Source organism: Chaetodon auriga, chromosome 8, assembly GCF_051107435.1.
Source record: "Chaetodon auriga isolate fChaAug3 chromosome 8, fChaAug3.hap1, whole genome shotgun sequence".
In the NCBI taxonomy this organism is placed as follows: Eukaryota; Metazoa; Chordata; class Actinopteri; order Chaetodontiformes; family Chaetodontidae; genus Chaetodon; species Chaetodon auriga.
The window spans coordinates 25,343,937-25,356,168 of record NC_135081.1 but is presented as its reverse complement, the minus strand read 5'-3'; the positions used below and the strand labels follow the sequence as shown (position 1 = coordinate 25,356,168).

At 41.7% G+C, this 12,232-nt stretch overlaps 1 protein-coding gene across 1 annotated transcript; it reads left to right on the top strand.

Moving 5' to 3' along the window:
- The first annotated feature begins 3,247 nt into the window (after window positions 1-3,247).
- On the top strand, window positions 3,248-10,703 carry ceacam1 (CEA cell adhesion molecule 1). The gene is made up of 13 exons (XM_076737434.1): window positions 3,248-3,432; window positions 3,629-3,922; window positions 5,276-5,557; window positions 5,651-5,914; window positions 6,177-6,452; window positions 6,592-6,843; window positions 7,000-7,275; window positions 7,594-7,845; window positions 7,961-8,236; window positions 8,353-8,604; window positions 8,702-8,986; window positions 9,470-9,721; window positions 9,983-10,703. The coding sequence occupies exons 1-13, from the start codon at window positions 3,378-3,380 to the stop codon at window positions 10,069-10,071; spliced, it is 3,105 nt and encodes a 1,034-aa protein (XP_076593549.1). The 5' UTR covers window positions 3,248-3,377; the 3' UTR covers window positions 10,072-10,703.
- Window positions 10,704-12,232: the final 1,529 nt, after the last annotated feature.

Genomic DNA, 12,232 nt, shown 5'->3' with positions numbered 1-12,232 from the left:
GCAACAAAAGACTGGGAAAGATGTGGAATGCTTCAAAAAAAAAAAAACCTGTTTGGGAAATTCCACAGATAAAAGGTTCATTGGTAACAGGTGATAGTGTCATGATCGGATATGAAAGGGTTGTATACTTACACCTCTCTTACCAAACAAAGGGAACATTGTTCCGTAGAGGGAAGCAATGTAAAGAGCGGGAATGAATCCCAGTTTAATGACACCGCTGAATGACAAGTAATAATGACTTGACGTTCAAGGTTTGTATTTGAGTTGGACAAATAGGTGTCGTCACAAGAATGTGGACTTGAAACTTTGCTGTGAGACTTGACAACTTAAGATTGAGTCAGTTTTCACCGTCACAGGTAACTCTACAGTATTAAATGTCAGAAAGATCATAGATGACTGTTTAATTATCACATCTTATCCTATCTGATGCCTAATACGTGGTGCAATGCTTAACCAGTGTTGTCTGAACTTAAAGGTTTATCTAATTAGCCTAATTGGGTTATTGACTCTATATCTATCATTGGCTTATGTTGATTGACTTATGTTTATACACTTTGTCTCCTTTAGCTAGCACAATGATTCATCAGGAAAACCTTCTGGAATACTTTCCACTAAAATACTTAATGTCTTCTTGATGGCTGATCACCTTTTGAATAAGCCATTAAGCCCAGATATCATGGCAGGACTGTTGTATTGGACTGCATTCGATTGTACATGTGTACCTAATAAAGTGGCTACGGCATGTCAGCTGATGAAAAATCAACATACATTTCTCTGTATGGATGCTGTTCCTCCATTGCTTGCCGGCCACAGAGCCTCATAGCGTACAGCATGTTGACAGTTTGATAACCATCTCGATCTTCATCTCATCCACTTGTCCTCCACAGAGACCGTTTCAAATGTGACGCTGAGGGTGAATCAAACCGACCTGATGGAGTTCAACAGTTCAGCGGTCATTACGTGCTCTGTCTCCTCTGGATCCTCCCTCTCTTTCCTCTGGATGAACGGCAGCTCTGAGGTTACAGAACGTGACCGAGTTGAGCTCACTGATGGAAACTCCACTCTCACTATCGTCAATGTGAGCCGCTATGACCAGGGGCCGTTCAGGTGTCACGTGTTCAATCCTGTCAGTAACGGCAGCAGTGATTCAGTAAACTTTACCATCGTCTGTGAGTAGGACGGCATCATTTTACCCATCATTTGCATTAATTTCCCTGTTCCACTAGCAGAGCTCTAAAACGCCTCACGCATGCCTCTCCTCTTCTGCCTCTCTCTTCCTCAGATGGACCAGATAGCATGGCTCTAACAGTGAATGGACTGAACACGACCTCCTTTTCAACTGGATCCAATCTGACCATGCTCTGCTCAGCGCAGTCCAATCCTCCAGCTCAGCTTCAGTGGGCTTTCAGAGGAGAGCTCGTGAACACCACAGGTCCACTGCTGGAGCTGTTCGGGGTCAGCGAGGACCAAAGCGGTCCGTATTCCTGCCTGGCCTTCAACAATCACACCAACATGAGCAGCAACATCACCACACACATCATGATATCAAGTGAGTTTGTTTGTAAAGTGACGTCAGCCTGCATATTTCTCCATGTTCCCAACTTCGTCCTTACTTTGGTTTGTCTCTGCAGAGCGCTCAGGATCGGAACAACGGACGGTCACTGTGTGGCTCCTGCCTCTGCTGCTCATGTCTGGATTCCTCTTCTAATTTCAGGGCAAGCTGCAGATTAACCACTTGTAAATAAAGCGTATTTTGTGTCATTCATATACTCCAAAATCCCTTAAAACAGTGAATTCTCTGCCTGAATTCAGATCAGTTCAAGTTTTTTCATTATTGATTTCTGTAGAGATAATTTATTAATAGTTTGTCTTAAAAGATTCAAATGAAGCCTCTTTTGTCCCAGAATGAGTCCAAAACACAAACATATCCAATTTGTTATCATTGAGAACTAAAAAAACACAGAAAAATAGTGTTTGTACACTGGAACCAGTGATTTTTTATTGTTTGTTAAATGATTTGGATTGATTCAGCAATTAAAATATAGTCAATCCTGTTCTAGTCAGTGTCTCCTAATTGCATTCGATTATGTTGAAGAAACACACTTTTTTTGTCTTTCACACACTAAGAAAATGATGTATCATAAAGACATGAATGCAGCAATATGACATGACTAATAACTTGAATAACTGCTTCTCTGTCACAGATGTTGGGGGCTCATTCAGTCCAGACGGCTCCGCTGCAGTGAAATAAATGAGATACAATGAACCTTGAAGCAATGTCCAAGACAGCACTGAAAACCATTTCTATGTGTCTTGAAATGTTTCTTTTATTCAACACTTAAATTATAAAAAAAATAAACATTTTTCTCAACAAATTTGATTTACATGACTGATGTCAGATAGCTTTGTCTTTCAGCCAGTATGTTCTAATATGTTCACTGATCAAACAATGAGAAACGCATCACAAATCGTTAATTACTAACTCTGATCGTCAGTGGGAACAACAGAGGAGACGACTGACCATTGAAAAAACACCTTTGGTTCGTTCTTTATGTTTTAATGCAACTCTTACGTAAAAAACAACAACTTTCTTACTTCCTTTGTTCGCGGCTGTGGAGAATATTCATTCTTTGGGTGTTTTGTTACAGTAAACAGAGAAAAAACAGAGAAAGAGACATTTAGCAAAGGGACAGACGGTCTATTGTCCTCTATTGAATCCTGTCAATATTGTTATTCGGGATGTAGGTCAGTACCAAATAACTGTAAAAGCAAAAGTGTGCGATAACAATAAATATATTGGAATATAGATTTATAGATATTTAAAAGAAGTTTAAATCCAAAATGTGCTTAGTTTATTTTCAAGACCTCAAGATAAATGTTCAATAAGTTTTCCCTTGTGTTAGCAGTCTTTCCAATGTTTATTCCACCTGCATTGTAGGAAAAAAGCGTCGTGTTGAACACCGCTCAGCAACATTTGTCGAGAGTGCATGACTCCATTTAATGGGTTTCCGCTCTTGTTACACATCCAAGTCATACAGTGCACTTACAAAATATCCCCATACCCTCCCCGGGCTGGTTAAAAGTTGCAGAGCGACAGAGGTTTACAGTAAATGGACACACCCTGGTGTGTACCACCAAAATCCCTCATGGACCCAGGGCAAAACAAGGTGTGGCCCGGACTGTGAGGTGGCATGGTAATGACAGACCAGCAGTAAGCATTTACATAATGAGAACAGAAAGCTGGAGTGATGCAAAGCAAATATTTGCTGATCAGAAGGCGACTGTGACCATATAATATTGCTAGATCGCGGCCAGAGTCAAGTACACACACACACCTGACGAGACAGTTTCCAACCGAGAAGAAACTGAGGATTAGAATGGAGTCTCCAGGGGTGTTTGTCTTAATTTTGGCCATGATTACCTCTGAAACAGGTAAGGCTGAATTCTTGCTAACATGAATTCACATTTCATTTTTTGGGAGGTGTCAGTTCAGACAGTGAGTGACAGACATTCGATGGATCTGAACGTCACCAGTACTTTGACTAATATTTTAGCAGTATTTGTGTGCGGATGGTAACTACATTTAAGAGTGATTGAATGTCATCTGTTCACTGCTCTTTGTTTCTAGCTCCTGCATATAGCCAGAGTATCCATGCCTCGGAGAACCCCTTACCAGTGGGCGGCGAAGTCACACTTTTCAGCACTGCCAATGTCACCACAGGAGCATGGATGTTCAACAACGCTCTCATTGTGATGATATTCCCTGGAGATAAAATCATAACTAACTCTTGGAGTAGCAGGGTTACATTCAATACAAGCACTTCGTCACTGACTATAAGGTCACTGCAGGTGGAAGACTCTGGACTGTACACCTTAGAGGCACTGAATTTGTTCCGTGCTCAGTTGACACTGTCAGTCCAAGGTAAGGACCACTTCATCACTTTTCATATTTACTTACTCCCCATATACTTCCTCACATTCTACAAATTCTTTAGACAAAGCCTAGTCTGCACACGCACATGCATACACATTAGCACTCATTCGACCTCTAATGTAATCATACTGACCTGCTAACATTCAAGAAGAGGGCAAAATGAGCAAATAGTACTTGCACATTCCAGCGTTGATTTACAAGACAAAAGAACAGAGCAGTGTGGGGCTGAAAGTTTTCAACATGATTAAATCCTTTTTCTCCTTTTTTTTGTGCATAAATTTACATCATCAAACATGCATGAATATATATTAAAACCTAATGGACCTGGTGCAATTACTGTCACTTCGGTCACACACTGTTATTAAGTCCAAATCTAATCTCTTTGTCACCTGAACGCCTGAAGTTCAGTCTCAAACAAGACTAAGAGTTAACATCTAGTGGCCCTCACACAGCAGAACTTTGAGCTAAATGCTAATGTCAGCGATTTTATTTTTCTAGTCTTGCCAACAAAGACAAAGCTAATATTTCGCAGGTATGATGTTAACGCTCACTATCTTCGTTTAGCGTGTTAGCATGCTAACATTTGCTGTTTAGCACTAAAAACAAACGTACAGCTGGGGCTGATGGGAATGTCATTGGTTGTGAAAGTATTTACTCATAAACAAAAATACTGGACAAATTAAAATGTTGACCTGATAATGGAAATACATCTAATAGATATTTCAGTCTGGACCATCACACCGATATTGCTGCTAGCAAGGTTAATACAAATGTTGGTTCCAGATGTTTCACTGCTACAAATGAAATCTATGTAAGATGAAATATCTCAAGTCGGAGCAGTGTGTTTGTTTTGTGTCTGACAGGATCTTCATACCAGGCAGTTTTTATGTTGGAGCGTTTCACTTGTTTCAAGTTTTTTTCTCCTTAATTATCATAATAAAACATTCAAGCGTCTTAGTGAGATTTTAATACTGGTGCTGATTAACTCAGTGCTTGGAACTAGAATTTCCAGGATTAAAAAGCTGTTTGATCAAAGTATACAGACACATTTTGTTTCTCGTCCGGCTTCGCTTCTTTTAGGCTCACTGTGGGTTTTTTAAGATGAGGTGTTTTCACTTGTTTTAAAAATCTTGGTAAATGCTCTGTTGGCAGTTAATTGTGCTTATTTCATGCTTTTTTTCCTTTTTTCCTTGTTTTTGCTGAGATTTTGAGATCAGACTTCAGTTCAAGAGTCATTTGAGCCTCTGCATGTTACGTAGAGGGAACACCTCACTGCTTGTCCACTGCAGTCACACATTTACACAAAACTTGATGAATGGCTTGTTTTCTCCTTCTCTGTAGTGCCTATTTCTAATGTGACCCTGAGGGCAAAAGCAACCAACCTGGTGGAGTTCAATGACACAGCTGTTCTCATGTGCTCTGTGTCCAACGGGTCGTCCCTGTCTTATGTTTGGCTGAAGGGCAGCTCTGTGGTCACAGCTGGTGGAGGCGTACAGCTCAGCGATGGAGGCGCCACTCTCACCATCGTCAGCGTGACCCGCTACGACGAGGGGCCGTACAAGTGCAATGTATCCAATGGTGTCAGCAGTGGAATCAGCCTCCCTGTGCAACTGAACATCAGCTGTGAGTTTTCACTAAAGACGACGTAAAGGCCCACTATCTGCGCTAACGCACATTATCATCCCCTAAAGCAATTTCCTCTTGCTGCTTCATTAGATGGTCCAAGCAATGTAACGATGAAGCTCACGCCCATGGAGTACATCTACAGAACAGGATCTAACATCACACTGTCATGCTCGGTGGAATCCAGCCCTCCAGCAGTAATCCAGTGGATGGTTAATGGGGTGTACCTCAATGAACAGGCCCCACAGCTTCAACTGGAAAGTGTTACAGAAAGCAACTCAGGAAATTACCAGTGTTCATTTCACAACACAGTCACGTCCAGGTTCACCAGCACAAGTGAAATGATCACGATTTTGGGTAAGCTTGACTTTGTGTAAGTGTAGTATTCGGCATGGTAGTCTGTTGCTTCTTTGATTTTGGTTCTCTCAACAAAAACTCTTTTTGGAGAACAGCTGTGTCCCCCTGTTTCCAATCTTTATGCTAAGCTAAGCTAACTGGCTGCTGGCTGTAGTCATGTAGTTAATGGACAGATGAACTACTCCTTCAAGTTTTCCAGTGGAATATGCCATTTTCACTCAAACACCATGTGTGAATTTAAATTACTTCCCTTGTCCTATAGCGCCACTAGCAGCAGTTGTGGTGAATCATACGGGTGGACCAGCAATACTTGATGAGCCCTTCACTATGCATTGTGAAGTGACTCGATCTCCTGATGCCATTCAGTGGTGGAGGAACGGTCAGCTTCTTTCAGCTGACAATACGACAGTCTTTACCATGGACAACAAGACATTGACTCTCAACCCAGTCCAACATTCAGATAATGGAGGTTTTCAGTGTAAGGCTTTTAATTATGTGAGCAACCTGACCAGCAGCCTCTACACAGTTGTAGTAAACTGTAAGTATTGAAAATTGTCTTTATTTCTTTCTCTTTTCTCTGCATATTTTTATATTGTTCACATCAAATACTGGAGATACACAAATAGCAGAAATATTGATAAATGTAACCTTTTCCCTTATTTGTCTCACACTGAAAGATGGTCCGATGAAACCAGTGATCACGGGGCCGTCCATGGCTCTGGCAGGAACCTGGGAGAACCTCAACTGCTCAAGCGCATCTTATCCCCCCAGCCACTTCAGCTGGTACTTCAACGATTCGCTCCTGGCCACCACCTCAAAGTTAGCGATCGGACCTCTGACCTTAAATATGAGCGGGAAATACACCTGCATGGCCTTCAACAACATCACCGGCAAAAACAGCTCTGCGTACACAATGCTCACTGTTTTGGGTAACAGATCTAGGCTAGATGTTTCCCCTGTTTTCAGTATTTATGCTGAGCTAAGCTAAGCTAAGCTAGCTGTAGCTTCTTATAGACAGTCAATCATAAATCTTATGGACTTGCTGCACATAAGACACTATTCTTACATTTGCAACCTTTCCACAGCTCCAGTGACCATGGCCACGATAAAAACTGTCGGAGCTCAGCCAATCCTGAACCACACTTTCACCCTTACCTGTGAGACAGCTGGAGAAGTCAAGTCAGTCATGTGGATGTATGATTCATCCCCACTGTATGCTGACGACACAACAAAACTCACAATGGACAACGCCACCCTCACCTTTGATCCTGTCATGCGCTCTGACAACGGACAGTATCGGTGTGTAGCTTCCAACCCACTCAGCAACGTAACCAGTGAAATCTTCATGCTGGATGTTTTTTGTGAGTACTCTGCATGCAGTATACCCTAAGCCCCTATCCCCTTTTGAGGGGTGAGGGTTTTTTTTTTTTCAATATGTCATGAAAAAAAGGAGGGATTCAACCAAAACCAAAGTATTTACACTTTCAAACACTTTAATACTGCAGTATATGGCATGGCATGGCAAAATACTGAGAGAAATAGACCAAACATCAGAAAGTTGGTGTCAGGTTATCCAATGGTGGACTTCTCCATTCATGCACAGATCTGCACTGTCTGAACATCAACGAATGAGCATGTTTTCAGTGAAGGCGATTTAAAGGTATTGTTCGTGTGTTTAGATGGACCGGAGACGCCAACTATCACGGGTCCGAATGTGGCGAAGACGGGAGACAGTGTCACACTATGCTGCAATGCATCATCAAACCCCGTCAGCATCTACAAATGGTTCTTCAATGATTCTCTAGTGGCCAATACGTCTGAGTATGTCACACCTCCTCTAACCAGAAACATGAGTGGGATGTACACCTGCATGGCCTACAACAACATCACTGGCAAAAAGAGCACGGCGTACACCACGCTTACCACTGTTGGTGAGACTTGGATGGCTAATTTTATATTTCTCAAACAATGTTTTTCCTTTGCACAAACAGGCGGAGTGGATTACGTAAGAACTAAATAATTGTGGATTTTTTGCTTTGTTTTTAGATCCAATAACTGATGTAGAAGTAGAAGCACCGATGAATCCTGCCATAGCAGGGGATGTTTATAAGCTAAAGTGCAATGTGACTGGACCAGCTGAGCATGTTTACTGGATGAAAAATGATGAACCACTGCATGAGGACAACAGAACTGTTTTCTCCATGGATAACAAGACGGTCACCTTCAACCCACTGGAACAAAATGATACTGGAGACTACCAGTGCATGGCCGTTAGTGCGGTCTGGAACATGAGCAGCCCTTCTTATGAGCTCCTTGTGAACTGTGAGTAATATTTCAGGGATTTATGTCACTGACCATTTTAAAGGGACAGTTTTAAGTTTTAGGTTATTTTGATAAATACAGTACAATGACATCTGACTGTCTCCTGTCTGTCTCAGTTGGACCAGAAACACCTGTCATTGATGGGACAGCTTTTGCAGAGACAGGACGCACAGCTGTCTTCCAGTGTTCTGCCAAGTCGAGACCTCCAAGTCAGTTCAGCTGGTGGTTCAATGGCTCCGAGGTGGCCAACACGTCAGTGTTTTCAACCGGCCCTTTGTCCTTCAATATGAGTGGAGAATACACCTGCATGGCCTACAATAATGTGACGGGAAAGAACAGCACAAACTCCAAGACGCTCACAGTTATTAGTAAGAAAACTCAAGTGTGAGTTTGACTCTTTCCATGCTGGTCATATGACTGTATAAGTGACCAAATACTCATTTCCACCGTGTTTTGTATCCACAGAGGCGATAGAGGCAGTGATCACACACAGCACAGTTCCAATAAACAATAAAAACTTCACTCTCACCTGTGAAGTCAGTGGGCCCTATGACGTGGTCTACTGGATGAAGGACAACGTGCAGCTCAGCTCGAACACGTCCACAGCTACAGCAAACATGTCCTACCACTTGGAAAACAACACGCTGCACTTCACTCCGTTGACATTGCACAATTATGGAACGTATAAGTGTGTCGCCATGGATCAGACTGGTCAGCACACAAGCCCCCTATACAAGCTCGTGGTGAACTGTGAGTGTTGCAGGAAACAATGGAGAGTGTTTTTTTTTGTTGTTGTTGTTGTTTTTTTATTCTTTTAGAAAAATGATGCATGAAAAATGTTTTAATACTTAAATCCCGGAGAGTAAAGAGGAAAACCCAAACACTTCATTTGACATACACCAACATCCTTTATCAATGATTGTAACTCACATGAGGGCCTTGATGGGACTCAGTAGATTTTACAGTGACATAGTGAAGTTAAGATCAAGCAAAATGTGAAAAATTTGAATGGACCAATATTAACATTTCTGGTAATAGTAATTGCTATATAGCACAATGGTTTGAGTTTCACCAGAAATCCATGAATGAGTCTTGGAAAGCTTATCAAATGCTGCTCAGAACAAATGTGGATTTAGACTTTTTAGACTAAACCAGTGCGTTTCGTGCCAAAGCAACACCATACATTATTTTGCTGCACATGATTCGATCAGTTCTCTCTTTGTGTGTTTGCAGACGGCCCCATGGCTGTGAATATCTTTGGTCCTGATTCAGCGACAGTTGACGCTTTGGTGTCCCTGACTTGCTCTGCTGGTTCTTGGCCAGAGTGTGACTTCCTCTGGTTCTTCAATGATCAGTCGTCAGTTCTAATGGCTGGCTCTGGTATCACTTTCCCTGCACTGAAAATGAATGAGGGGAACTACACATGTAAGGCGAGGAACCCTGTGACCAATATCATAATGTACACGACTAAAGCCTTCACTGTCGGTGAGTGAGCCTTTCTTCTTCTTTTTTTTTTTTTTTGTTTTTTAAGTGGTCACTGCAGCAATAATAGGTTATTTAAGGATATTTACGGCCTGAGCAAAAAGTTTTGTGATACTGGGTGAACGACTAGCAAAAAACGAAAGAAACGGTGCAATATTTTGATAGGGTCATTTCAAAAGTCAGAGCAGGTGCTGTACAGTGACACATATCTCATGCTGTGCTAAATGCTACCGTTTATCAACACCATCCCTCTCTCCCTCTCAGATCATGCCTCCACCCTCCACATCCCATCCCAAGGCCGCTGGATGTTGATGAGTCTGTTCGCTTTGTCTCTCACGGCGCTGTTCAGCTGAATCCTCCACCTTGAGAAATACAATCAGACTGAAAGGCCTCTTGCTCCCTCTACAGTCAACAACCTCACCGTCAAATTAGCAGGACGGTACCATATGGTCAATAATCTGTGCCGTGTCCATGACACACATGTAGGTGTGACTCAGTTACAGTTTTTCATTAACATGCAATACAGAGTAGTAACATGTGATAAGAATAAGAGCATTTATTATTATTATTATCACTGCATTTTTATGTTAAATGTTATCATCATTAGCCAGCAAGCATTAGTGTTATTATTTCTGCCCTTACTACAAATCCACAAAGGGAAAAACTGCAAGTGTATTCCTCTAAATACCTCCATACTCTTTTGGCATAAAGTGCAATTCTTCTCTCTGAACACCTACATCTTTTTCTTTTCTGGGTGATTCTATTAAAACTCTAAGTAAATGTACGTTTTTATCATACTTTGATTAATGGTGTTTTACTTCTCAATCAATAAAAATCAACACAATTTTGGGGAAACTTTATTGAGGAGGATTCAGTGTCTTCAGTGTCAGGTTACAGTCACACAAACTTTAGATGGTGAAACATTGTCTTTCTGTTTAAAAACACATCATTTGTATTCAAAGAAAGACGACATGTATGAGATGAATAAATGCACAGACATCAAATATAAGCAGTGCCCCTTTGTGTTGTTCACATGGGGACACTGGGACTGAATTTCCCTCTGTGAAATCTGCACTTGTTCTCTCTGATCAAGCGGCACCTCTTCAGTTTCAGATTTTCTTCCCTCTGGCAGCACGTTTTCACTTGCGGTGTTAAATAGAACAGACAAAGCAATGGGGTTAGATTAAAACACAGATTAAGTTCGCCGTCCAAAATGTTTCAAAATCTGTCATCGACACTTTCAAAGGGTCCTTTTCTAATCTCACTTTCTATCTGCTGTTTTACTTTATCATTTTATGAATCTCAAAAACTATAACTCACGTCTTCTATGCATGCGTCTGGCACGTCGCTGACAATGGCAGCCTTTGCTCACCATCCCTCTTCCCTTCCCTGGGTGACCCAAATACAAGGACAAAAGAGCAGAATAGGTTAGGATGATGTACTCCGCTAAAGGAGGCTCTGCTTACATGTAAACTGAAGAGATTCTAACCAAATGTGTGTCTTGTTTGTTGCTGTGTACCACTGATAATGCTGCTTTCACCTTTGCAGTTGCACAGTGTGTGCTGTTGTCCTGGGGTGTTGATTGGGTTTACAGTCATCAGTGGTTTTCCAACATCAGAGGCTAGAACACCATTGTTATTTTAAAGTTAATGAATAAATAACAATTAAATGAAGTAATGCAAATCCAAAAACATTAACGAAGTCCTCTTGTGAAAACGACATTAAATTCACATACCATCAGGGAATGTGTCGACAATCGAGGATTGTTCATGTGTCTCAGGAGCACCTTTGGGGAATTCACAATGAGATGCACTGGATGTAAAGCTGCTTTTAAAACTCATTACACTGTCTCATTCTGATAAAGCATACAATACCTTGGCTGTGATCCATATATATGAGCAGTACAACAACCAACAGCAAAAACGTCCTTGATCCCATGTTGTCGTAAAGCCAGTACAATACAGTCAATTCCAGGCGAAGAAATGCTGCACGCACACTGACTTCAGTCCCAGCGAGGAAATGAAATACTTGTTGCTGTGGCTCCTTATAAAGGATGGTGTTGATTTCTGAAATTACAGCCCTGACACATTCATCAACGGCCAGATATATGAAGCATGTCCTGCCCAGCCAGCACCTTTAAGGTGGGTGGCTGTGAATAATAGGAAATACACAAAAAAAAACCAAACCATATTGTGGATTAGAGTCATGGCTCATTGTCGTGAGAAAGGGCAGGACCCACATGCCCTGCACTAGAGCATGCGAAATGTGTCCATGTCTCGACTTTCGGGGTCTTGTTACTCTATGATCGTGCTGTGAATGGCTAAGTGTGCCACATACACAGTTTGAGATGTTACGCTTTTGATCCAAGCTGAACTAAACACTATGTCCAAGGCAAAAGCGTTACATTTCATAAAGGCTTACCATCAATCACAATTATGGGTGCTCGTCACCAGCCTGTCAACACCACTGCAATGGATACGCCATAACTGTCACATGTAAGGTCATGCTTGCTAT